We start from the raw sequence: 26,806 nt of genomic DNA on the forward strand, positions 1-26,806 counted from the left end.
ATTAAAATGACTAGAATTTACCAGAGATCTACTTTGGGAGAGACCACCTAATTAACAATAACAGTATATTTAATAGGAAAATCTTTTTGATAATATGCAAAATTAATGGCTTTTTCCCTCAAACCATGAATACAAGAGACAGAACTCACAAAGCAAGAGTAAAAGGAGACAAAAAGTACTTAATAATCGAGTTCAACTATATAAATCAAATATGATCATTCTATTCTAACTGAATGATTTAATCTAAAACGGTGTTGAAATAATTTTCTTCTCTTGCTTTTAGTGAATTTCCCCGCTCTCACTCACCTATAAGACATTGCATTGTACTGGGATCAAACTTTAGCCCTTATGCTGACCAATTGAAATATTCAGTGATGAATATGGCACTCTGGTCTACATTCTGCAGGGAATACAGGTAGAACCAGTGGATCAACATTGGCCATCTTGTCTTTAGAGGCCAGTCGAAAAATTCTGAAGTGGAAAATAAAAATGTCTTGCTGCTAATTTTGATTAACACGTCCCAAAATATTTTCTGCGCAATCTACAAACTTTTCTGCTTATGTCAGCACTGTTCAACTAGTCTATTTTTCTTCAAATTGGGGGATAAATATTGTCCGCAATGCTGGGAAGCCCTGATCTTCCTTGGATGGTGCCAAGATCTCTTGACATTCATCCGAAAGAGCAGATCTGGCCTAGATTTAACGTCCCTTCTGAATGATAACACCTCTGACAGTGCAGCACTCCCTTAAGTACCGCATTGGGATTGTCAGCATAGATTAGGCACTCAGGTCCAGAGCACAGCTTCTGATTGACAGGGGAGTGTGCAACCACTAACAAGCCATTGCTCTATGTTTAAGGCAAAGATGAATTTATTACCAAGATATTCAAGATTACTCAATACACTGTTTCCCTATGAGTAGCTTCATACAATACAGCACATTACACATCAAATTACCTTCTATAAGACCTTTAAATGGGCATTTACAAGGAATGATGACGGATGCCATTTTATATAGACAAATGAGAAGTGAAAGCATGGATAAAGATGATCTGTGAAGCTGTGTTGATAAAGCTGGTACTACAGAAGCTAATTCAAAGCAAGTCACAATACTCCGCATTTATCTACAGTCACATGAATGAAGTCACAAGTAATCCTCTTTGTTTTAACATTAAGATTAAAAACACATTATTGTATCCAATTAGTCACTCCTCATAATATCTCCTGTGGCACAGTGCCCACTCGATTAATCTCAATGGAATGATTCTCCATGTTAAAGACTCTACATAAATACAAACTGTTGCATTTGTTTTACGATCAAGATCAGTAATGCACTTAGTGTTTAAATATTCAGAAGGCTATCAGGGTGGTAACTGACCCGTGTCTCACACTAAGGCTTTATTTATCACTCTTTTCCTATGCATATCCCCAGCTGTTTTTATTGTCCTTCACCACAGCGATAGGTGAAAGTTGGGATTCATAGAATCTCTACAGTGCAGAAGGAGGCCATTTGGCCCATCAAGTTTGCACCGACCACAATCCCACCCAGGCCCTATTCCCATAACCCCACACATTTACCGTGCTAATCCCCCTGACACTAGGGTCAATTTAGCATGGCCAATCCACCTAACACCTGTGGGAGGAAACCGGAGCACCCAGAGGAAACCAAGCAGACACGGGGAGAGCATGCAAACTCCACACAGTCACCCAAGGCCGGAATTGAACCTGGGTCCCCGGCACCGTGAGGCAGCAGTGCTAACCACTGTGCCACCGTGCCGCCCGGGATTAGCCAAGTACTCAAAACCTCTGCTAAATATAGGGATCGAGGGATTAATTGGATCGGTCGGTGAACCCCATAAAGTGCTGTCCATGAACTCAAAGTAGTTATGTGGCATCAGTTATATTTTCCTTTTTTTGTAAATCCTCTGCTTTGTTTTTTAGCAACATCCAACATAAAAACAGATCTTTAAAATATATGATTTTCTCAGTATTTTCTATTTACTTTAAAATTTTCTCCCTTTTTTCACACTGAAATTAAAACTCGAACCTCCAAAATGACAATTAGGATAAACTTTGAAAATCGTTATCAGAAGTTCAGCATCGGTGTTTAAAAAGAATGCTCATTTTGAGAGTGCTGCATTGTCAGAGATGGCAGGGGCGATTCTCCCATCCCACTGCAAGGGGGGGGGGGGGGGAGGGCGGTGCTGATGGGGCGATCAGTGGAGGTGGGGGGTCCCGCTGACACTCTGCAGTCAGGATCGGTGGAGGAGGGAGGGAGGCCAGCGATCGGGACTGGCCAGCCTGTCAGGAGGCCAGCAGTGAGGGACCACTACACATGCTCTGATCTCCACCAAGACAGATTGGGGTATGCGCAGTGGCCCGCTCAGCGCTATGCTGCCAGCAGGGAGAGGTCCCATCCACAGCTTTTTAAGAGTGATTTACGCTGTTGCACTCAGCAGTGCACAGAGTGTGGGAGATTCACTTTTAAAATCCCGCTGAAAAAACCAACGCGATTTACTGCAATTTTCATGCAAATTCGACACTTAGAATTTTTTTGGGAGAATCGCCCCTGCTATCTTTCAGACAAAATGTTAAACTGAGGTCCCATTTGTCTTCTCACGGATGTAAAATATTCCAATCTCTACGGCACTTTTCACAAGCTTCAGCCAGAGAAGTACTTTCAAACTATATTTACTGCGGCTATATAGCGAATTATATATAGCACAGCAAAGTCCCACAAACATCAACGAGTTAAATAACCTGATAATCTGATTCAGTGATGTTAGCCGAGGGATAAATGTTGCCCAGGATGTTTAAAGAGCATCACAGGATCTTTTCCACCAGGTAGGAGAGCAGAAGGGGGCCTCAGTACATCATCCCATTCAAAAGACAGAACCTCTGCATAATCAAGGATCCCACGCACCCTGGACATTCTCTCTTCCAACTTCTTCCGTCGGGAAAAAGATACAGGAGTCTGAAAACACATACCAATCAAGTCAAGAACAGCCTCTTCCCTGCTGCCATCAGATGTTTGAATGGTCCTATCACACATTAAGCTGATCTTTCTCTTCACTCTATCTGTAACTGCACCACTATATTCTGCATCCTATTCTTTCCTTCTCCCCTATGTACTCTATGAACAGCATGTTTTGTCCGTAACAGCTCGCAAGAAACAATACTTTTCACTGTATCCTAATACACTTGACAATAACAATTCAGAATTAAATTGAATTGATTCAATTCAACTCTGACATTGCGACACTTAGTGCTGCACTGAAGCCTAGTGGGGCTTAAACACAAAGCAGTGAGAGTGCTGGTGCTAAACCTTGAAAGACACTTCAGGCTGCCTTCGTTTCCCTTGTATTTGCCTCCTCAAGTTCAATAATTACACTGCAACTGGTCCTGTTCTGCTAATACATGTGAACTAATGGCATCACTGCTGATAGTCAGTTAAGAAGAATGCAGTTCATAAAGTGGCCCCGAGGCCACAATCATATCAGCCGTGATCACACTGAATGACAGAACAGGTTCAAGAGGCTGAATGAATTACTCCTGCTCCCAATTTGTATGTTCGGAATGTGTTCAGTATTATGATTATGCCTGCAGGCCCAGTTAGCAAATCTGTGGCAGCTGTGGTTTGCTGCAATCTCTGCTAATAACTGGAAAATCGTTGTAGTTCTATAATAAACAAAACCGACAAGATGTGGCAGGGTACGGGGAAATGCTACCTACTTTGAAGAAGCCACAAAGTACATGCAGCGCACGATCTATTCTTGGAATAGTTAGGAGGAAGAAATGTGGTCAATAAAGTTGAGTGTATACTATATGCATTTAGTTTGTCCAGTTGGACTATTATGGTAACAGGGAAGAAGCTGCAGCTCCTAGTTTGTTAATAACATGGACAACTGGACAAGGATAAGGATCACAAGAAACTAAATTGGAAAATTGGTTGGAAATTTCCATATTGGCAGCCTGAAAGGCAGGGGTTGCACAAGCAGAAGAGACATGTGGACAATCGTTACAAGTCACTAATAAAACGCTTCCAAATAAATAATGGCACAATGGTATCCACATGGAACACTTACTGGACAATTCATCAGGTTCAGTCTTCAAACTAGATAGATCTTCCAGGGAAGTTTCATTTCCTTCAGCACCAACTCCTCTTCCCCTGGGTCCCATCATATTAGAGCGTCTCCTTTCATGAATCTCATCAGAGATCATCTCTAGGTTCTTCAAGGCAGCTTTGTACTGCCCTTTGGCTGCTGACAGCTTGGCTTGTAGTTCATCTACATTTTTCTTCAGTTGCTAACAAATCAAAAGCAGAGAATTTAAAATACAGCCACACTTTCCAAACTTGTGTACAATTTGATAAAGGTTTAGTTAATCATAGAATCCCTGCACTGCAGAAGGCCATTTAGCCCATCGAGTCCACACCGACTCTCTGACAGAGTATCTTACCCAGGCCCTCTCCACTGTCGTATCCCCGTAACCCCACACATTTACCATGGAAAATCCATCTAACCTGTTAAATGCTGTATCAGCATCAAATTCCAATTTGTCGAGTGGTTACAGGGCTAGGTTCACTTTCTGTCAAAAGCTCCCAATCTGTTAGACCACAGTATTGGAGGTAAATGAATGAAATTTATTCCAAAGACTAATTTTTTTTAAAAACCACATAACATAAACAACACAGAAACAGATCATTCAACCCAACTTGGCTTACACTCCTTGCGAACCTTCTCTGGCTCTGATTATCTCTTCCCACCAGATACCTTATCCCTCTATTCCTTTCTCCCTCACATTTGCACCGATCCTCTCCTTAAATGTACCAATATTATCTGTTTCAACGTGGCAGCAGTTTCCACATTCTCATCACCCTACGTTCATGAAGGAATTTGAGGGTTCTAACATGTCACTGCGGTAGCCCAGTTTTCTTTTGTTCTATCCACCTTTGATAGAGAAATTGCAGATCCTGCCATTTTACATAGAATCGGGAAAAGGACACAGTAAGCCTGTCCTGCTTTTCAATCAGCTCACAGCTGATGCTGATCTCAGCTTCATTTTCACATCTTTGCTCTATAATCCCTCGATACCCTTACCAAAGAAAAATCTACCTCAGCCTTGAAAAGGTCAAACTGACTGCCAGCATGCTTTTTGGAGAAGAGAGTTCCAGAATCTCTCTATCCTTTCTGTGAAGGAATGCTTCCCACTATCAATCCTCAATGGGTTGCATACACTGATGGGTGAACCAGTATAACAAACTCAGCAGCCAGTACGGATCAAAGCATTTAGCACACTGTAAAATGCACAACAAACAAAAGACTTGCAGGATCCGTAACAAACAAAAAACACGAAACAGCCAAGCTAATTTAAAATCAAATAGAATATCAATTTCCAAAAGAAAAAATGCTGGAAAATCTCAGCAGATCTGGCAGCATCTGCAAGGAGAGAAAAGAGCTGACATTTCGAGCTCAGATGACCCTTTGTCATCATCTGGACTTGAAGCGTTGAGCTTTGACAAAGGGTCATCTGGACTTGAAACGTCAGCTCTTTTCTCTCCTTGCAGATGCTGCCAGACCTGCTGAGATTTTCCAGCATTTTCTCTTTTGGTTTCAGATTCCAGCATTCGCAGTAATTTGCTTTTATCTACAATATCAATTTATCAAGTTATCCCAAGTGCAGATAACCCATTCCGTATTTTATCATTCTGCGGATGTGAACATTGCTTTAGTAGTTTGTGGGCTGGGATTTAAATTTTTATTTAATGAGGAACTGCAGGAGTAAGGATGATATACTTAAATCTGTAACTTCAGGTCAGTGTTCAGAAACACCAACAGCAAACCCATTGGAATGGATGAGGGAGATGCATTAAAATAGGGCAACTTATTTTTGTCTTTCCATCAATTCCCTTTACTTTGGCTCCGTTCTACAATTTGACTGCTTGTTCAGATCCAGTTCAATCGACTTCCTTTTGATAGAATCAGCACCCCCCAGGCTGCATCCTCACCTACTGTCCACCTCCAGGAGAAATAGTTAGCTGCTGATCTGAAATGAGAACCCTGGAGTTCTTAGTGGAGCACAGAGTGGGGTTCAAGAGGAAAACCTAACCTCCCCACAGCCAAAAAAACCCACCCGATTGCAGTGGTTGGACACTGTTAAGTGCGCATGACCACTCAGTACTAGCCTCAGCACAGAAACTCTCACTTGCTTTCTCATCATTACCAAGCCTGCTTGCAGGGCAACCAGCAGTGATAAATAAACTAGCAATCGGTGTGACAAAATAACTGATTTTTCATTAGCGTTAGGCTAGTCCGGGGTTGTCCAACATATTAGTTACTGGTCACAAGGCTAGTTGGGAATCCAGATGTAGCTAACTGCATTGCTGATTGGTAAAAAAACATGATAATAGGCATCATCATTGGCCATGTGGTTTCAGCATTGATATTTACATGGTCGATTCATGTGAAATGTTATCTTTTGATGCAATTACTGCTTAAATTCCGGGATGGAAAACAGTGTCCAAGTGCTTTTTGATTGTTATTGCCACTTGCTTGGTTACTGAATATACATGTGTGAACACATTTACCTGTACTGGGTTTATGCAAGGCATTCTCAACCAAAATATACCTGTATCATCTATGGTTGGTCAACAATTCATACTGGATATTTCCCCATGTCCACAGTAATACAAGCAATGGATAGCATAGAGAATGTCAAGAAAATGCTTACCTCTAGCTGCAGGTAGTATTTTCCTTTGAGTTCAAAATAAGGTCTGCACAAGAGAGAAAATGCACATATTACAATGAGTTATATGGTTTAATTGCAAATAAACTGTGTATAATGAGAAACAGGTGGAGGGCATTGATTGGGTTGTTAGTTGGGAAAATGTAAAGAAACACTGACTGATACTATGCTGTTCTCGAGTTAAGAAAGATAAGCCTGTAATGTCTCACAGTGTGAATAAATCTAAACTGAGCAAAGATTAGTTCCAGTTTTATCCTTCGCCAACTGGCTATCAGGAGTTATACCACAAGGCGATGGTGCATGGTTGAAACCAAAGATAACATTAGCAGGCTGTGCTGCTAATGTTTCTTCTCAATATGGCAAGAGATACAAAAGACCGAACTTTCATTGATATAGTGCCTATTACAACCTCAGGATAACCTGGAGTAGGTTTGAAAGGAAGGGAGCAGAGTGCAGGATGCAGGGTTTGGGTGGAGATCACTCACTTGCTTTTATTAATGGCTCTTTTCAGTTTTTTCTCCAACTGCTTCATCCTGCTCATCGCTGCGTTGTACTTCATCGCTGTGTCTTTGTGTAACAGCTCACTTCTCGTCTTGGTCTGCTCTGCTTCCATGACCTGGGGCAGGGAAAGAATCAGAGGTGTGAGCTCTACTCATAAACACGTAGTAATGGCCTTTTAAAAAATTAACTTACAAAAAATGCACACACAGCCAGGACTACTAATGGTCCATTTATGGTTTGTTTAAATTTAATCTGTCAAAGGATTTCCAGTTCAAGGGACCCCGACAGGGGTCCGAATGGCTGAATTGTACATCGAAGTTGGTTCCCTCAGGAACCAACAATCACGGGAATGGAGAGGAGACTTGGAAAGGATGTTCCAGAGTCTCAGGTTTTTACCTAGAGGTCCTATTGTGTGATCTGAGGAATGGAGGTGAGGTGAAGGTTCCTAAAGATGGGGAGGAGGGGGAAAAAGGTCTGCCTCTCAAACCAAACAGGTATGAATGGAAATGGCCAAAGGCTTCAGCAGCAGGATGATCCCTCAAACCTCAGATATAATAACCTCTCAATAGGTTCAAGGACCTCAGAAGGGTGGGAAAGGCAAGTGGTGTAACACTTTTGGATGTCGCATGTTGATCTATCCTGTATTCTCAAGCGCCACACTCCTCAAACCAACATACATTGCAGTGCCACTCAAAACACTCCCTCCGGGCATTTAAAAACCTCAGCTGAACAGCCAGCTCTCACATCCGCCCTTACCTTTGTGACATCCATCAGACATGCCCTTCACAAATGTTGTTCTTCCCTCCTCTCCACACAAGCATTTCTCATGTAACTCTGTTTTCTTTCTTTGGAGGAGAAGCGAGCAAAGAACTGTAGGGACAGGCAAGAACTGGGATGTGGAGGGGTGCAATGGTTCCAATGATAGCCAACCAGAAGGTCACTGGCAAATGGTACCCCCTGCACCTCTGGGAAGGATATTTGCTCCTGGAAGCTGCAAATGTCACCAATTACTTGCCCTGAAAACCTGAGCCTCATGAGGTAGATATTCACACACCAGAAAAGCAGATCCTCTGCGTTGGGGTATCGCTTCCTTGCAGCTGGATACATAGAAAATAGAAGGAGGAGTTGGCCATTCAGCCCTTCAAGCCTGCTCCGCCATTCATTTTGATCATGGCTGATCATCAATTTCAATATCCAGATATAGAAACCTGTATCCATCTCCTCTGTCCTGTGGAACAGTTATGTTGGCTGCAAGGCCGTTGGTGCTGCTCCTTCTGTTCCTTGTCAGAGGTGCTCCCCAGGCCATGGTGAAAGCTGACAGCAGCGCAGTGCCGCTCATGGTTAGTTAAGGTGAAACGACTTCCAGGAACTTAGAAATCACCTCCCTCACAGTGAAAACCTACTTTCAGGAGAAGAGCTGCAAGAACCAACCACTCATCTGGCCATGGCTGCAGCTCTTCACTTTCAATGTTTGAAAGCTTCTCAGCCTGCCAGTTTCGCTTGAAGAAGAATTCCCAATGTGTTCTACCTCACGTCAATCACCCTGGAAAACTTGGGAAACCTGTGCACTGACTGTTAAAGCCAGAATGTTGGATTAAATCTATTGTTATTTGCCTCTTAAAATGTAATTACTTACCTCAATACTCCATGGGGCTTCCCTAGTCACTTGCAAACCTGCCCAGTTTAAATCCAGAAGTGGGTGGGGGTCTTGTCAGATGACCAACCTGATGCCACTTTGACTCTTTACCCAACCTCCGCCCCTCCCCGTTAGATTGGATTTTGAAAACACATATGGAGCACCAGCAGTCACTTCCGCCTTTTAATTGGCCTACATTTTCAAGTTATACATATCCACAATTATGGTCAATGTTAACAGATATGATAAGGAAATTGACCAATTAGGAAGCTCCAACAATAACAGATATCATTTTTGATTGCACAGGTCAAGAAGAGATCACTGCCCCAATAGAATGTGGCTGAATTTATGCAGAAACAAATTCATCTGCCACTCTTCACTGTGTGGATTGCCATTCAAACACTTCACAAAAGCATCAGATTGAATCAGAATTCAACAGCAATAATGAGAAATAACCAAAATGAGTCACTTAAATGATATGCAACTGGTGTCTGTTTTTCCATTCCACATTGGCAGGAAATGATACAGAATTATCTAAAGTACAGGCGCAACAATGAAATAGGCGGCACGGTGGCTAGCACTGCTGCCTCACAGCGCCAGGGACCTGAGTTCAGTACGCGGCTTGGGCCATTGTCTGTGCGGAGTCGGCACGTTCTCCCCGTGTCTGCGTGGGTTTCCTCCCACAGTCTGAAAGATGTGCTGGTTAGGTGCACTACCCATGCTAAATTCTCCCCCAGTGTACCCAAACTGGGGCGACTAGGGGATTTTCACAGTAACTTCATTGCAGTGTTGATGTAAGCCTGCTTGTCACACTAATAAGAATAAATAATACTTTTGAACCATAATGTTCAGAGTTTCAATAGTTTATCACTTGCCTCTAGGGGCAGGATTTTCCAGCCACGCTCACCCCAAGACTAGAAAATCCCGCCAGAGGTCAGCTGACCTTTTGCAAGGTCCATGTCCCGCCAGCAACAATTCCCAGTGGGCGGGATGGGAAAACTCCTCCCTTGGAGTCTAATGCCTACAAGTAGCAACTGTAAATGTGAAACAAAACTAAGGGGATGAAATCCCTCCCAACAACAACCGTGGTTGGAGTAATTATAATTACAAAATGGGACTTTCCTGTTTTGTCATCACAGGCCCAGTAACAAACAAAACACTGCAGTGCCCAGAGGAATTTGAGAACGTCACTATTTCTTATTTTCACAATTAGGAAGGAGCAGGTGCTGCAGCTTTGACACGTGCCTGGCACTGACTGCATGACTCCTCATCCTTGCCTCAGAGTGCAAAGATTTCCAGATAGTTACAGTAATAGATTGGGCAAATGCAAATTCCAGATTAATCAGTCTGCAGGGAGGAAAACGTAACTTCCTGTTGACAGCTGCAGCCAATGAGAGGTTTCCAGCTTCGACTGCAGTCCTAAATGAGGAAGTGTAGTGATATGGCAGTGAAAGGAACCTAGCAAAAGGAGTTTGTTCTCCTCAGTGCAGAAGAGGCTATGGAGAAATTTAACAGGCGTGTTCAAATTTATTAAGTGTTTTGATAGAATAAATAAGGAGAAATTGTTTCCAAAGGCAGAGAAGTCATTATAGTCAGAGAGCAATGATTCAAGACAATCAGAGGGAAGATTTTTTTGAAAAAAAACACAGCAAATTGCTACCATCTGGAATGCAATAACTGAAAGGTTGCTGGAGACAGATTCAACTGTAATTTCAAAAGGGAATTGGGAAAATACTGGAAAAGAAAAGATTTGCCGGGCTACAAGGAAGGAGCAGAGGAACCCATTGGATACCTTTTGTAAAAAGAGTAGGTACAGGCATGATAGAACAAGGCCATTCAGCCCATACTGTAAGATTCTACAATAATTGAATTTGGGCAGCAGTCTTGGGGTTAGACCAGTGATCGGGTGGTCTGGCTCTGATTTTACCATCTGTAATGCTAACATAATGGTGTCTCAGCAGAAGTTGCTTCTACAATGAACAGAGCAATAATTCCAGGCTCAACTGAGGAAGTGCTATATTTCACAAAGCCACTGAAGTTGGCAAGTAGGATCTTTATCAAAAAGCACTTTAGGGAAATTTACAGCACCGAAGGAGAGTGTTATTCAGCTCCTTTGTCCATAGCCCTGTAGATTACTGCATCTCAAGTGTAACACCAAACGTTTTGTTAAATATGATGAGAGTTGCTGCCACCACCAGCATTCCAGGCAGAGACTTCCAGACTTTCATAACCCTTGGGGTGAAACAATTACTCCTCAACTTTCCGCTAATCTATCACCAATTATTTTAAACCTACATGTCCCCTGGCTATTAACCTCTCTGCTAATAGAAATAGATCCTTCTTATCCAATTTATCAAGGTCGCTCAATTCTATATCCCTCAATTAAGCCTTCGGTCAACCTCTTCTTTTACAAAGTAAACACCTCAACCATCCACAACCTTTTCTTATGTCTATAATTCTCCATGACTGCATGGTAACATCCTCGTAAATCTCCTCTGTACTCTCCCTAGTACAACTACATCCTCCTTATAAGGCAGTGACCACAACTGTATGCATGCTCAAGCTGCCATCTCACTAGTGTTGTATACAGTTCTAGCGTAAGTTTAAGGGGAATGTTTTAGAGTTCAGTTTTGTTCTACAGGCAGTCGCTGTGTCTGGAAAACAGGCAGCTCAGATGCTGGGAAAGCAGGATATTTACTCATTTTAGCCATGAGGTGTTTATTTAGGAAAGAAATAATGGATTTTTGTTTATAGATGAAAAGGTCCCCTGGATTTTTTGGTTTATAGGAATGGAAGGTGGGTTTAGGTATACAGGACAAAAGATCCCTAATTTGTCAGTAGAACTACTCCTGGAGCAAAGCATCCGATCCTCACATTTATGCCAAAATAGAAAAATTGTTGGCTTCATAATATCCCTTGGTTCAGGTTCCCAACAGAAGGAAATGTGGGAGCCAAAACCAGGTGAACATTCCAAGGAAGACCAAATTTTTCTTTGCACCCTAATCTCAGTATGAGTCCAGAATCTCAGAAAAGCATCCTACAGAAGGCCCCAAGGAGAGTGGTAGAGGATATATAACCTGTGGGATCAGATTAGGGTTCAACATACCCGCTGTGTTGCGTGATTAAGCATCTCTTGCCATGCTGAATCAAACTGCCGTTCCTCATCTTCCAGCAGCCTCTGTTCAGCTAGAGCAATAGTCTCCTTGGCTGCCCGCAACACCTCAGTGGCTCTTTGAAAATCCTGAGTAGCTTTCTGGGCCTCCAGCTGTGCCTTTGGGGAAAGAAAATAAACAGGACAATTAGAAGAAATAAGAATATGCGAAACCAAAAGTCTTTGACAAAGTTTGATTCAGGACAGTTGATGGGATTCAATTTCCATTCCTTCTATCATTGGTGCACTGTGTATACAATTGATAGGACGCACTACAGTAACTCATAAAGGTTACTTCAACTGCACCTCCCAAGCCCATGAATTCTACTACCAAAGAAGTGAAGAAAAGTAAATGTCATCACTTCCAAATTTTAGTCCAAGTCACACATCATCCTGGCTTGGACATGTGTCATTTTCCTTCATTGTCATTGGGTTAAAATCTTGAATTTGCCATCTAACCCTGGGAGCACCATCACCATAAGGATTGCAACAGTTCATGAAGACACACCACCTTCTCAAAGAAACTAGCCAGGAGCAATGAATGTTTACCTTCCCAGCAATACTCATATCCCAAGAACACATATATTCAAAGAATGAAGCAAGAACGTGATGGGCATGAAACAGAGTGTGGGAGTGGGAGTAGAATAAAGAGAGTCACCAAGAACCATGACTAAACAATGGTCCATTGTCATTTTTATGGAAAAGACCACCAAGGTATTGGACAAAGCACTAGCCACATTGTGGGGATTTATTTTTAAATTCCTTTTAAACTTTGTAATGTTTCTCATGAAAACAAGGAAATAGCTACCAATGATCTGACCCAAAGGTCAGGGGCTCAAGTCCAACACCTGAGACTGAAGTACATAATTTAGGCTGCTACTCCAGTGCCCACTCCTTTTGCACTGTCTTTTTGATCGGATATTAAACTGAAGCCCTATCTTCCCTCGAGTGGAATTGGAAGACCACATTTGAGGAAGAGTTAGGCAATTTCCTAACTAACATTTATTCCTCAGCCAACCTGTAAAACTGCTGTTTGTGGGAGCGTGCCGAGTTGTGTCGTTTCCTGCATTCAACAGTGACTGTACTTCAGAAGAACTTAATTGGCTGCACTCTGGAACGTGGTGTGGTTACAAAAGTCAATTATATAAATGTAAGTTTTTCTTTTATCTAGGGCAGTATATTAAGGCACAAATCCTGCCTTGAAAATATTCAAAGATCCTGCTTTCACCGCACTCTGTGGAAGAGAGTTACAAAGACACGTGAACCTCCGAGAGAAAAAAAAATTTCATTTCCATCTTAAAATGCAACTTCCTCGGAGTGACAATCACCAGCAGATTGCCATTTCACAGCCACTTGCCTTTGCTGGAATTCCAAAGTCCCCGTCTACCTGGCCTTCCTGACTCAGGCTTGGTGTGAGACAGGAACAGCGAAGCAGCTCCAGAGCGCGCGGGGGGTGTGGGGGGGTGGGTTAACCCCATACAATGTTCAGTTTGGGTCTTTAAAATTGCTACCCTGAAGTTGGAAGTGCTTTCTTTCCTTCTAACTCTTTCAGAGTAATTATGAGCGTACAAATTGGCAGGACCATCCAAAGTTAGCAATTGAATTTGACTTGTCACTTACTGGAATACAGTAAAAAGTATTGTTTCTTGTACGCATACAGGCAAAACATACCATTGGTAAAGTACATAGGGGAGAAGGAAAGGACAGGCTGCAGAATACAGTGTTACAGGGCAGGTGAAGAGATAGATCAGCTGAATACATGTAGGACCAAACTAATTTGTTTTCTTGGATGGTTTCAAGCCCAGTACAATTCTCCAGGGGGAAGTTAGTACTTCTAAACAATTGCCAAATAAACCCTTACATGGGAAATTCCAAAAGGGATTCCCTAGTGCATCATTGGGTAACTCCCCAAGTGCAATACTGAGGAGCTAGGAAGTAGGGCCCAGGGACACTTTATTTCTTATGCTGTGTCCCTGAGTTCCAGTCTCCCCCACAAGGGGAAACATCCATTAAGCAACCACCCTGTTAATCCACTCAGGATCTTATAGGTTTCAATAAGATCACCTGTCAATCTTCTAAACTCCAATGGATACAGGCCAAATCTGTCCAACCTTTCCTCATAAGGTAACCCCGCCCCCTCCATCCCAGGTATCGGTCAAGTGAACTTTCTCTTATCTACTTCGAATGCATTTATATCCTTTCTTAATAAGGAGACAAAAACAGAACAGTACTCCAGATGTGATCTCACCAATGCCCTGTACAACTGTAGCAAAACATCCCTAGTTTTATAGTTCATTGCCCTTGCGATAAACAACAATAGTCTATTTACCTTCCTAACCTTCCTACCTGGGGAGGCACAATGGCACAGTGGTTAGCATTGCTGCCTCACAGCGCCAGGGACCCTGGTTCAATTACCAGCTTGGGTGACTGTGCGGAATCTGCACATTCTCCCCTTGTTTGCTTGGGTTTCCTTTGGGTGCTCCGGTTTCTCCCACAGTCCGAAAGACTGGTTAGGTACATTGTCCATGCTAAATTCTCCCTCAGTGTACCCGAACAAACGCCGGAGTGTGGTGACTAGGGAATTTTCACAGTAACGTCTTTGCAGTGTTAATGTAAGCCTACTTGTGACACCAATAAATAAACTTTAATTACTTGCTGTACCTGCATATTAACCTTTTGTGATTCATGTCACAGGACACCCAGATCCTTCTGTATCTCAAGAGCTCTGTAATCTCTCTCCATTTGATATTCTGCTTTTCTATTCTTCCTGCCAAATTGGAAAATTTCACATTTTCGCCCACTCCCTGAATCTATATCCTTTGTAGATTCCTCATGCTCTTTTCACAATTTATTTTCCGACCTTTGTACCATCAGTAAATTTGATTCCTTCAACCGAGTCATTGTTATAAATTGTGAGTAATTGAGGCCCCAACATTGATCCCTGTGGCACTTCACTGGTTATATCTCGCCAACTGAAAAATCATTCATTTACGTTTACTCCGTTTCCTATTAGCTAACCAGTCCTCCATCTGACCTTCGCTCCCATTTTTCCCTTGGCCTAAGCATATTTTGCTTGATCCCAGAGTCCTCCCTCGTGTTCTAAACAAAGTGCCAGTGTTGCAATGACCACACTGAATGGTTAAACAACTTAGTTGCTGCTGAAGCTCTGCTACCTTCTGTCACAGCAGAGGATTGTTTTCTGAATAAAAAGATTAGCAACACTTGCCCGCAAGTGCGCGTGAATTATGAGTGGTCGGAATGAATGGCTGGACTGATAAAAGTCAATTCAGTTCACAACAAACTTCCGGGTCACGTCATATTCCTGTGAATGAATGGGCAAATCGCCTCCATTGTTGGTCAGCTGAGCAAACTCTGTTCACAAGGGAACAGTAAATCCTGCAGAAGAGCCTGAAGCAGCAAGACACATCATTCCTACACAACTGAGTAGCAAATGCAAATTATGAATTAGTTGTTTGAGCCTTTGCCCTGCGATACTTCATATCTCTTCTCATTTCACCACACAGCACTCTCTGCGCTTCAAAAGGTAATATGTTGCATGAAGTGCGCTGATGTGATAATGTGCAATATCAGTACAAAAGCTATTGCAGCACTGAAGGTACAGCACAAGAAATGGGCTCAGCAGGTCGGTGCTGCCATTTAATCTCCACAAGATCAAACCCATTAGGATTGAGGGAAAAAGTGCTCCCACAAACTAAACTTCAAAAACAAAACATACCCAACCCACCCTTAAAAGTAACATAAATAATAGGCGGATGTAAAGAGAAGTCTGGTTAGCTTCTGAGAGAATGACAGTATGAACTACACACGAATGGCACTCCAAGGGTAGGGGACTCCCACGGGTACAAAGACAGACACGTTTTTAATAAATCACCGTTATTTCAGGAGGAATTTCCCCAGTAGATCAAGCAGTCATTGCCTACAGAAACACTCAAAAATTAAGAGAAGGACAGAAGTGGCTTATTCCAAAATAGGCCAGTAACCTAGCAACCACTTCCTGTCTGAAACCTGGGCTCTCAACCCTAAAGCCACCAATGCTCTACATATGGTTCAAATATTCTAGCAATATTAAATTCACTCTGCATAAACGCACATGCATTTAATAAAGGTGCTGGAAATCATGAGGGGGTTTGATGGAGCAGATAGAGAAAATCTCTTTCAGCTCACTGGTACTGCAGGACCTGCACGCACCAGTTTAAAAACACTAAACAATTCTACAGATCAGAAAGGTCAAACGCAACAGATCTACAATATAATGGAACTTGCATTAGGGTTCAAAGAGAAACATCCAACAAGGAGATAAAATTGTTTCCTTTTGGATCATTTACAACTGAATAATTCACCTTCCTTCTCAGTGTGGTGATACTGTGCCTTTAAGAAATGTATTTGAGTCATGTATCTTGTGCAAGATTTTCTGTTCTAACACTGGTGCTGCTCGCACTGTAACCGGCATCCTGTATTGTTACTGCAGCAGCATAATTGCTACAATGTTTGTTTTAATCTAGACTAATGCTGTACTGTTGTTCTTAGAGTTCCTCTGGGGTTTTGCAGAGTAGGGCTTGATTATGATGATGACTGACATGGAACAAATCATGTTTGTTGATTGGGTGGAGCTAGGCTTACACAGGGAACTCAAGCTCAGATGCTGGTTGGAGTTGTTAGACAGCAGTGCCTCATTTTCCTCTCAGTTGGAGACTGAAATCTGTCAGGAAATAAGTCCTTTTCTCTGAGAATCTGCTGTATGAGAGTCTGCTGTATGAGAGTCAGAAGACAGGTGTTTGTTTGGATCACTGTCCAGAGCTGGTAAAAAGCTGGAAATCTAGCTTCCAAATAAGATATCTGCTTTTGGTGCTAACTGGTTCTGAAGAAGGGATTTATGTCTGTGGGGGATACTGCTAATTTGGAACAATAGAGATTGATAGCTATTAAGGATTCTACTTTGTCGTGTTTAGGTATTTTAATTGGTAAAAAGTTATGCTTTTTTTTGTTATATTCTAATCGTGTTCTTAAGTAAATTTTGTTTTGATAATAGCTTCCTAGTGGGTCAACTGAATCATACCTGGAGTGAAACACTTTATGCTCAACCTAATACCAAAATCAAAAAGAAAAGTTGGGGTCTAGGCTAACTTCATACCCTTGGACTTTCTGATCTGGTCCCTAACAACATTATTTCTACTTTATCATTATTTTTAGTTTCAGTTTAGTTCATTTTATCATTCCTCCTCTCCCCATTCTGTTTCTCCAGCCAGATGTCCATGCTGCCTGAAGATGATCCTCAACAAGAATTTCCTTCCATCGCCCCTCAGAATTAATCCCATGCAACAGATTGGAGCACCGAGACTCATTGGTTCACACATTTTACCACTCTGCAATGGCTGCTGATTGAAGGGGCAGGGTAGGCGCACAGAGGGTAATTTTAACTACAAAAAACAAAAATGGGTGGGTCGGAATCAGGTGGGACTAAAATTTTAAATGGAGCCCAATGGCCCACTCCACCCACTTCCAGTTTTAACAGAGGTGGGAATTTGGGTGGGGGACCAACCCACAGGTAGGAGACGGGTTGATCACTAATACCATATTGAGGCTGCATGCTTCATATGTAGCCTGTCTTCCAGGTTTAGCCCTTGCCTGCTGAGCAACTGAAGAAGGACAGCTTCCTGGAAAAGAGAAATGGCCTTTTGGCACTGCTTCTGGGCCAAGAGGAGCAAGAGCGCTTTCTCCCAGTCCACCTAGCTTACATTGGGGAGAAATCAAATTTGACCAATCCACCCCAGCCTGCTTATAAAAAGCAACCCCATCAATAACAAGCCATAGACTTGCTATTAGATTCACACTCAGCTGACGGTCTGAGACCATTAACTCTAGAATCAATTCCAGTCTCGGAGGATTTAGCTCATACCCAGCTGCAATCCAGGTTCTCTCAGCCAGCAGAGATTGGCACATGGAAACATGGCCATTAAATTTACTTTTAATTTTGTGTTACTAATAACTTCACAGGACAAGTACCTCCAACCATCTCCCTCAGCAAGTTTCGTAAATCCATGTCAAAAGACAACAAAAGAGGAAATTTGAACAGAGCAGTGCCCTAGCAGGTGAGGGGACTGTAGGACGGGCGCCAAACCCATATATCCTCCGAGACCTTGACAAAGCGAGGCCCAGGCAACTTTAAGATTTTTAACACCTGGGTCTCAGCTGCCCAGGCAAGAAGAGACAGTTGGCCAGGCAGCAATGGAACAGAGATTCATTAGCACCAAAGTGATGCTCGCCTGCAAGAACAAAAGTAGGATTGGGTTTGATGGAAGTAGGCGGGAAGCGTTTTAGAGGAAGTGCGAGCAGGGGAGGCCTCAACTATCCTTTTGTCATCTGCCCACAGGAACGGGCTTAAATTACTAGATGGTGGGATTTAGGCAGGATATCAATGGGTAGATAACAAATTAGAGCAGGAATGCACCATACGCTCCCTTGAGCCTTCTCTGCCATTCAATACAATCATGATTGATCTGCTGCCTCAACTCCACAGAAGATCCCGCCACCGGCCAATGACGGGCTGCCTCTGTCGCCGTGAAACACACTGCAGAAAATCCCGCCCTATGTTGCTGACTGTTCAGCCCCTGAGAAACGGCCAAATGTCTCATTTCACATTTGCTAAGTACCACTCTTCTGTACAGCACTCCGTAATCTCACACTCAGGTCAACGTTGGGACTTTACACTGAAGAGAAGCATAGATTTTGGGGAAATGTTCTAAACTGCACATCCAAACAGTAACTAAGAAAGTCCCTGTGCAAACAGCATACAAGTCATGTCATTTCAGTTGCTCTGCGTGTGCATGTGCAGCCAAGCAAATAAAATGTAATGGGGCTGTGTGGTCCAAAAGATTTAGGAGCAGGTTGCTTAGGGCTGATCTGGTCAAGCTTACAAGACAATGAAGGAAAGGGATTATGTTTAAATGGATAGTTCTTCTCATTAAACAGGTTAGGAAGGTTCAATTTTAAGCTGTGTACTGCCAAATCTAGGTTCGATGTCAGGAAGTGACCCTTTCCTCAGTGAATTGTGGGTCTCTGGAAACAGCCATGGCTTATTTGGTGTTGGATACTGATTTGTTGAATTCTTCCCAGTGTGAATTGGACCCGTTTCTGGTTAGGAAGAAGATCACCCCTGACAAACGGTAGTCACTACAAGGAATTCAGGACCGGTGTAATCGCCTAGACTCAGTTTGATCACCTGGTGGGTGCAAGGTGTAAATTGAGGGGGCGGGCAGGAGGGGTTGGGGAAGTATTTACCAGATCTATTTCCTCTAATTGGCCCGGGTCTTTGATCTATTTTTGCCCCTCTCCCAAGAGATCACGTTTCAGGTGTTGTGCAGTTTGTAGATATTGTGACGTATGAAGTATCACAATCGAGTATGACAGACTGCTGGACGAGAGAGTCTTTTTCTATCTGGTATTGGTCGTACATTGATAAATGATCAAAGAGATGGACAACCTGTTCCATTACCACCGACAGATGCTAATCTTCATTTAAGAATCAAAATATTAAAATTGGTCCCTTCTTGAGTTCATGTTTTCACATCACCAGCCACTGAAACTAATACTGACCATCATTTGTGACATCAGTTATTTATATGTTAAATATGGTATCTATTCCGCCCCAGAATTAGAGTTTGTTGGAAAACTAATCCCGGTAGCACAGTGGTTAGCAGTGCTGCCCCACAGTGTCAGGGACCTGGGTTCAATTCTGGCCTTGGGTGTCAGTCTGTGTGGAGTTTGCATGTTCGCCCCGTGTCTACATGGATTTCCTCTGGATGCTCCGGTTTTCTCCCACACGCCAAAGATGTGCGGGTTAGGTGGTTTGGCCATGCTAAATTGCCCAATGGTGTCTCAAGATTCGTAGTTTAGGGGGATTAGTGGGGTAAACACGTAGGGTTACGGGGATAGGGCCTGGGTGGGATGCTCTGTCGGAGAATCGGTGCTTACTCGATGGACCAAATGGCCTCCTCCTGCACTGTAGGGATTGTATGATTCTATAAAACATTTTCTGCTCTATAATCAAGCCTTCATAATATATTTTTTTAAATCTCATGACGAACGAATTAATAATGTACTCCGTATCAGAGCAGTTGGAATATCAAACATTGCTCTCAACCACAGCCCTGCCGGATTTCAAGTGAAGGAGGTCACAAAGTCTTCCGCAATGTGGCACAGAATGAGATGTTAAATCAGGTCAGAGCTCCCACATTCCAGATACTTCATTTTAATTCTTCCAATTATAAAAAGGAAACAATGCGAAAAAGTAGGTCATTATTTTAATCAAACGAGGAAATAAATCTACCACAACGAGGTGACTAATTGAAATGAGATTCTGTGCTCAATTTATTTTGGGAAGTATATTATATTTCTTGCATCAAACAAAGAGGAATAATTTATCAAACAATGCTCTTCCTTTGCATCCAATTCCAACTATTTATGAATGAAGTTGGAATTTTGCATATTAGGAATATATTTGTGTACTTATTGTTCTAACAAAAAGACTTAGGTCAGAATCTTACTACCGTTCACGCCAGCCGGATTTTCCCAACCCACTGCAGTGAACGGAGATTTGCCAAATTCTCTGACCTCACTGCAGCGGGACCATAGTGTGAATGGCAGGTAAGATCGAGCTCTTACATTTATATAGAACTTCTCATGATCACTAGACATGTCAAAGTATCAATGAAGCGGAGAAACGTGCTCATTGTTGTAATGTAGGAAATGCAGCAACCAATTTGTGTACAACAAACCCCGACAAACAGCAACATTATAATAGGCACACAATCTGATTTTGCGATGTCGATTGAGGGAGAAACATTGACCAAGACACCGGGATAACTCATCTGTTCTTCAAAATGGTGCCTTGAGATGCTTTACCTTCACTCAAATAGGGAAAGGTATCATCTCTGGCAGTATAGTATTCCCTCACTATTGCATTGGAGTGACAGTCTTGATTTTGTGTTCAGGTCCTGGAATTGGATTGGTAATTTCATAGAATCCTACAGTGCAGGAGGCGGCCATTCGGTCCATTGGGTCTGCACCCAACACAATCCCACCCAGGCCCTATTCCTGCAACCCCTCATATTTACCCTGCTAATCCTCTGACACTGAGGGCAATTGAGCATGGCCAATCCACCTAACCTGCACATCTTTGGACTATGGGAGGAAACTGGAGCACCTGGAGGAAACCCAGAGATACAGGGAGAATGTGCAAACTCCACACAGACAGTGACCCAAGCCAGGAATCGAACCCGGTCCCTGGCACTGTGAGGCAGCAGTGCTAACCACTGTGCCGCCCTCTCCAAGTAAAACATGTATATTTATACATGTAAAATACTAGCTGCTCTCCCATGGCATATTGAAAACATGGATCAAGACTAACTATGAAATTAAAAAATCATTTTTAAAACACTTTTCTTGATGTTAGGACATTCTAAAGCATTTTTCAATCAATGGAATGAGTGAAAGTTTTAATAAGCTGGGGGTCATATGCAATTTGTAGGGTCCCAGCACAACTGAACATCAAGGGGCAGGATTTTACAGTCTCGCTCAAGTGAGACTGGAAATTCCTGCCCGAGGTCAACGGACATTTCCGTTGTCCGTCCCTCACCAGCTCCGATTCCATGGCAGGCGGGGTGGTAGAATTCCAGCACAAGTGTCTGAACCAGTGGATTTTGAACAGAATGATGCAGGAAACTTGGGAAAGATCAACAAAAACCTACTGTGCTGATTTTTTGTGAGGTCAGGTGAAGGATGAGTGTTCGTAACAATGCAAATGGTTCAGGACTCCTGCTCATGCAATTAGGCAGGGGTAGCTCCATACAAAAACTAAGGATGCACAGAGTGCTTCCGGCAAATTAAGAACTTTTCAGTTGCTGTCACTGTTGTAATGTAGGAACCGTGGCAGCGAATCTACGCACAGCAAGATCTTACAAACAGGAAAATGATAATGACTGGATAATTGGTTTTGTGATATTAGTTGAAGGGTAACTATTGGTCAGAACACAAAGGAAAACTCCACTGTTCTTCTTCAGTAACCTTTGGATCAAACATTCCGAAGTGTGATGTTACATCAAACTAGCAAAGAGATTGGGGGACGGGTGGAAATGGAACTGACTGCACTGCTCTACAGAGTCAGCATGCACTAGAAGGGTCAAATGGCCTACTTTGGTCTCATAATGGCTCCTAAGTCATGCTTACATTGCAAATTTATTGTTTCTTCTTACTATCCAAGCATATCTCTGGAGAAACATCATTATTGAACGGGGAGAATAATATAAAGTTCATCTCCTTACCAGTCGTGTAACTCGCCTGGCTTCCCAATAAGGCTTGGAATCATCTACAGCTTTTCCCACCTTCTTACCGGCTTCATCGAGTTTAACAGTAGCTTCGACTAAAACAGTTCGAAACTTCTGCCGGGCTTCCTGTAAGACAAACAACAGATCTGGTCACACACAAAACAAAACAGCAGCAGTAAACTATTTTAATACTTAAAAAAGAGGGGTACAAGTTTCAGTCCGCAGTAAACAATGAACACTAACGCAAGACAAGAGCAGGGCAGAGTGAATCCCTACTTCAATTTACATCAGGAGTACAGCCCCCTCCTCCATTTATAGTGGAAACATTGGTGTTAACACTACTTCTCCACTATATGCGGAAAAATAGGAAGGCAATTGTTACAATCAGGTCATCTTTTCCTTGTAACTGCCTCACCTACTCGTTAGCAGTTGCATCCAGAATCTCATCAGTAAAGTAACTAAGTGCAAACAGCTATTTTTGAAAGTACAGAAGAACCTGACTTTACCCAAAAGCAGCAGAACCCATTAAATCAGTAAGAACTTAATGAGGCAAGAACTTATTGAACTGCTCAAAGGCTTAGTTGACATATAATGTATTACGTGTGGCACCTTTGTTACTGACTATGGTGCTGGTAAGTTGTAATTTGCTGATATATGTGGCTGCCTGTAATAAGTGAAGACAAATATAAATGGTGAATTCACTATAATTCATCCAGACATCTCTCTCTAAAATTATAACTACGGTGGATGAGAGCAACTGTCCCACTTATTAACACATTGGAGCTTATCCATCTCTTAACTTTAGGAAGATCATTAACTTTAGGAAGAAACTCACAACTATCAAAATTCATGTCAATTTGGGTTATCGGTTTCATTTGGGCAGTCAGAGTACAGAATTCACTGCCACACATCATTCAGAGAAAGATGGAAGGAGGGATACAAAATTAAAGGAATGAAAAGAAAGGACTTGCATTTTTATAGAACTATTCATGATCCAAGTATGGTCCAATTAAGTATTGTTTTTAAATACTCATTCATGGGATGTGGGCATCGCTGGCTAGGTCAGCATTTATTCTCCATCCCTAACTGACCTGGAGAAAGTGGTGGTGAGCTATCTTTTTTAACCGCCGCAGTCCATGTGGCGTTGGCAGACCTACAATTATCCTTCTCACCTACACTATTGTTAGGGAGGGAGTTCCAGGATTTTGACCCAGTGGCAGTGAAGGATTGGCAATATAGTTCCAAATCAGGATGGTGATGAACTTGGACGGAAACTTGCAGGCAATAGTGTTCCCATGTATCTGCTACCCTTGTCCCTCTAGATGATTTGGAAGGTGCTGTCAGTGCAGTGTATATGGTACACGCTGCTGGTACTGTATGCCAGTGGTGGAGGAAGTGAATATTTAAGGTGGTGGATGCAGCGCCAATTAAGTGGGCTGCTTTGTCCTGGATGGTGTTGAGTTCCTCAAGTCCTTTTTTTGGAGTTGCACTCATCCAAGCAAGTAGAGTGTATTCCATTGCACTCCTGACTTATGCCTTGTAGATGGTGCACATGCTTTGGAGAGTCAAGAGGTGAATTACTCTCCACAGAATTTCCAGCCTCTGGCCTCTTTTAACTGTTGTAATGTTGAATACACACCATAACAAAATTCCACAAAGAATGAGGACATATTGACTGGATAGACTGTTTTTTTTGTGATGTTGGTTGAGCAATAAATATCGGCCTGAACACTGGGGAGAGCTCCTCTACTTCAAAATAGGGCCAAAGGACTCTTTTTTAAAAAATCCACCTGGAGATAACAAACGGGATCCCAGTTTAACATCACATCCAAAAGACGGTCTCTCTTAAAGTGCAGCAGCATTCCCTCAGCACTGCATTGACTTGTCAGTGTGGATGATGAGCTCAGGTCTCTGGAATGGGCATTAAATACTGATTCAGAGATAAGAATGCTACCAACTGACAATGCTACAGGCTGACAATTAAAGAGCACAGAAATAGAAGAGAATGGAAAGGGAGAGAGGTTAGAACAGCAGACAGAGAGAAAACCTACAACACAGAAACAGGTAACTGAAGTGCTTCCCGAACTCCTGACGACAATCCACTAATGTTTATGGCTGTCGGTTTAGCTCAGTTGGCTGGACAGCTGGTTGGTGATGCGGAGCGACACCAACAGCATGGGTTCGATTCCTGTTCCAGCTGAGGTTATTCATGAAGGCACTGCCTTCTCAACCTTGCCTTCCACCTGAAGTGTGGTGATCCTCAGGTTAAATCACCACCAGTCAGCTCTCCCCCTCAAAAGGGGAGAGCAGCCTATGGTCATCTGGGACTATGGCAACTTCACATTTACCAACAGAAAATCAGCCTTAGTTCAAAGATTTCAGTGAGAATTGAGTCATATTTGTTGCTGTGAGTGAAGAGTGTTCAACTGAGAACAATCCTGTGACAAGGACAATGATGTCCATTGATAAATGATTGCATTCACAGTTATTTGCAAAGCTCCCAGCTGTGAAGTAATTAATCAATGAACAGCACTGTTATCAGGCATTTAACTCCCAGTGGTCTCCAATGCCAAGTGGGGCCAGCTGAATGACAACCAAAAACTATACACAATGCCTCCGTATTCATATCTCAATAGAATAAGTTTCCTCAGAACAAAACTAAGATTCAAATGATTAAATTAGTCATGTTCTTGTTAGAGTAGCACTCAAAAATAAACTGCAAGCAGGCCCCAATAGGCAATCTGAACAGGTGACTGACTCAGTAAAACAAATTACATTTTATTGCAAGACATTTATTGGTATTATAAGGGTCACACTCTGCCAGTTCCTCAAGAAGGGCCACGAGTGCACAATGCCTGATTCAACCTAACCCGATTATTATAGAATTTGAAACATAGCTTTGTCATTTGTACTTTGCAATAATAGTGATATTTCAATGAGAACCACAAATCATACTCCCAAATTTCAGTGGACGACTGTTCAATCTATGGATCAGGCATCCCAGCAAAATAATGGAAGTAGTTGTGTTGATTCATTCAAATGCAATTTTGATAGATTTTGTTCAGAAAATTTGGCAGCACGGTCGCACAGTGGTAACACTGCTGCCTCACAGCGCCAGGGACCCAGATTCAACTCCGGTTTCGGGTCACTGTCCGTGTGAAGTTTGCACATTCTCCCCGCGTCTGCGTGGGTTTCCTCCGGATGCTCCGGTTTCCTCCCACAAGTCCAAAGGTGTGCGGGTTAAGTTGAGTGGCCATGCTAAACTGATCTTAGTGTCAGGCGGATTAGCAGGGTAAATATGTGTGGTTACGGGAAGAGGGCTAGGTGGGATGTGGTCGGTACAGACTTGATGGGCTGAATGGCCTCCTTCTGTACTGTAGGGATTCTGTGATTTTATGATTCTAGGATGTAGAGAAAGATCAACTTAATATAAGGTAGGTCCATTCAAAAGTCTGATGACAGCAGGGAAGAAACTGTTCTCGAGTCAGTTGGTACGTGACCTCAGGTCAAGGAAGGAGAGATTTAGGGAGGAATTCCAGAGCTTAGGGGCTAGGCAGCTGAAAGCATGGTCACCAAGGGTGCAACAATGGTCAAAATTGGAGAATTGCAGAAATCCAAGGGTTTCAGAGATAAAGGAGGTGACAGAGATGAGCTGAGGCGAAACCATGAACTAATCCAAAAGCAATGGTCAGAATTTTAAAACTGAGTCATGGCCAGGTCAGAACTAATATAGTTGAGCGAGTGTACAGGTGATGGGTGAATGGGGCAGTGCTAGTTAAGATACAGCCTGCAGAGTATTAAATAATAGCTCAATCTTATGGAGGGTGCAAAGTAGGAAACACTGGAATTATCAAGTCTGGAGGTAACAAATTCAGGGGTCAAATAAAGAACCGTTCCCTATTCATATCTCAGTTTACTGGAATATATCACATGCTGTTTCAAATGCCTCTGTAGATAGTTTGCCTCCAAGTAGGTGGGCTTCTATCAAACCGAGGTAAACATAATAAACCCACAGTGAATTTATTAAACATTGCACAGGTAAACAAACCACTTAATGAACAGTATTCGGTACAAACTAGATTGCAAACTTTACCATTCTCCTTTGAATATTAAAATAAGATGTTTTTCATGTGGGACCTCACAAGCTTCCAATGATTTTTGACACAAGTCAGTCACTTCTTACATAGGGCTTCAAGACCATGGAACCAGATTTAGTTTGGCGTTTGCCAAGATTCCTCTTAAGTGCATCTATCATCTCCACTACACCACATTCGAACCACTCCAGAGAAAACCAGGCCACTGCTAATCAAATTCCAGTTCAGCAAACATTAAAATACCCTCAGATTGAAGAATAGCCATTCAATCTCTTTGTTTATATGGAAAAGGTTGGAGCACTGCTTTTACTTTCAAGGTTGAAAATTATAAAAGGTGTT

General features: G+C 42.5%; 1 protein-coding gene across 1 annotated transcript in view; it reads right to left on the reverse strand.

Moving 5' to 3' along the window:
- sh3bp5b (SH3-domain binding protein 5b (BTK-associated)) overlaps positions 1 to 22,496 on the reverse strand; it is a 36,250-nt gene extending 13,754 nt beyond the window's left edge. Inside the window, exons 1-5 of the mRNA XM_078242387.1 lie at positions 22,371 to 22,496; positions 11,986 to 12,150; positions 7,228 to 7,358; positions 6,728 to 6,770; positions 4,084 to 4,303 (exon numbers count right to left, since the gene is read on the reverse strand). Coding sequence (XP_078098513.1) covers positions 4,084 to 4,303; positions 6,728 to 6,770; positions 7,228 to 7,358; positions 11,986 to 12,009 — 418 coding nt within the window. The 5' untranslated portion in view covers positions 12,010 to 12,150; positions 22,371 to 22,496. The remainder of the gene's footprint in view (positions 1 to 4,083; positions 4,304 to 6,727; positions 6,771 to 7,227; positions 7,359 to 11,985; positions 12,151 to 22,370) is intronic.
- Positions 22,497 to 26,806: the final 4,310 nt, after the last annotated feature.

This window comes from Mustelus asterias, chromosome 2 (genome assembly GCF_964213995.1).
Source record: "Mustelus asterias chromosome 2, sMusAst1.hap1.1, whole genome shotgun sequence".
Taxonomy (NCBI): domain Eukaryota; kingdom Metazoa; phylum Chordata; class Chondrichthyes; order Carcharhiniformes; family Triakidae; genus Mustelus; species Mustelus asterias.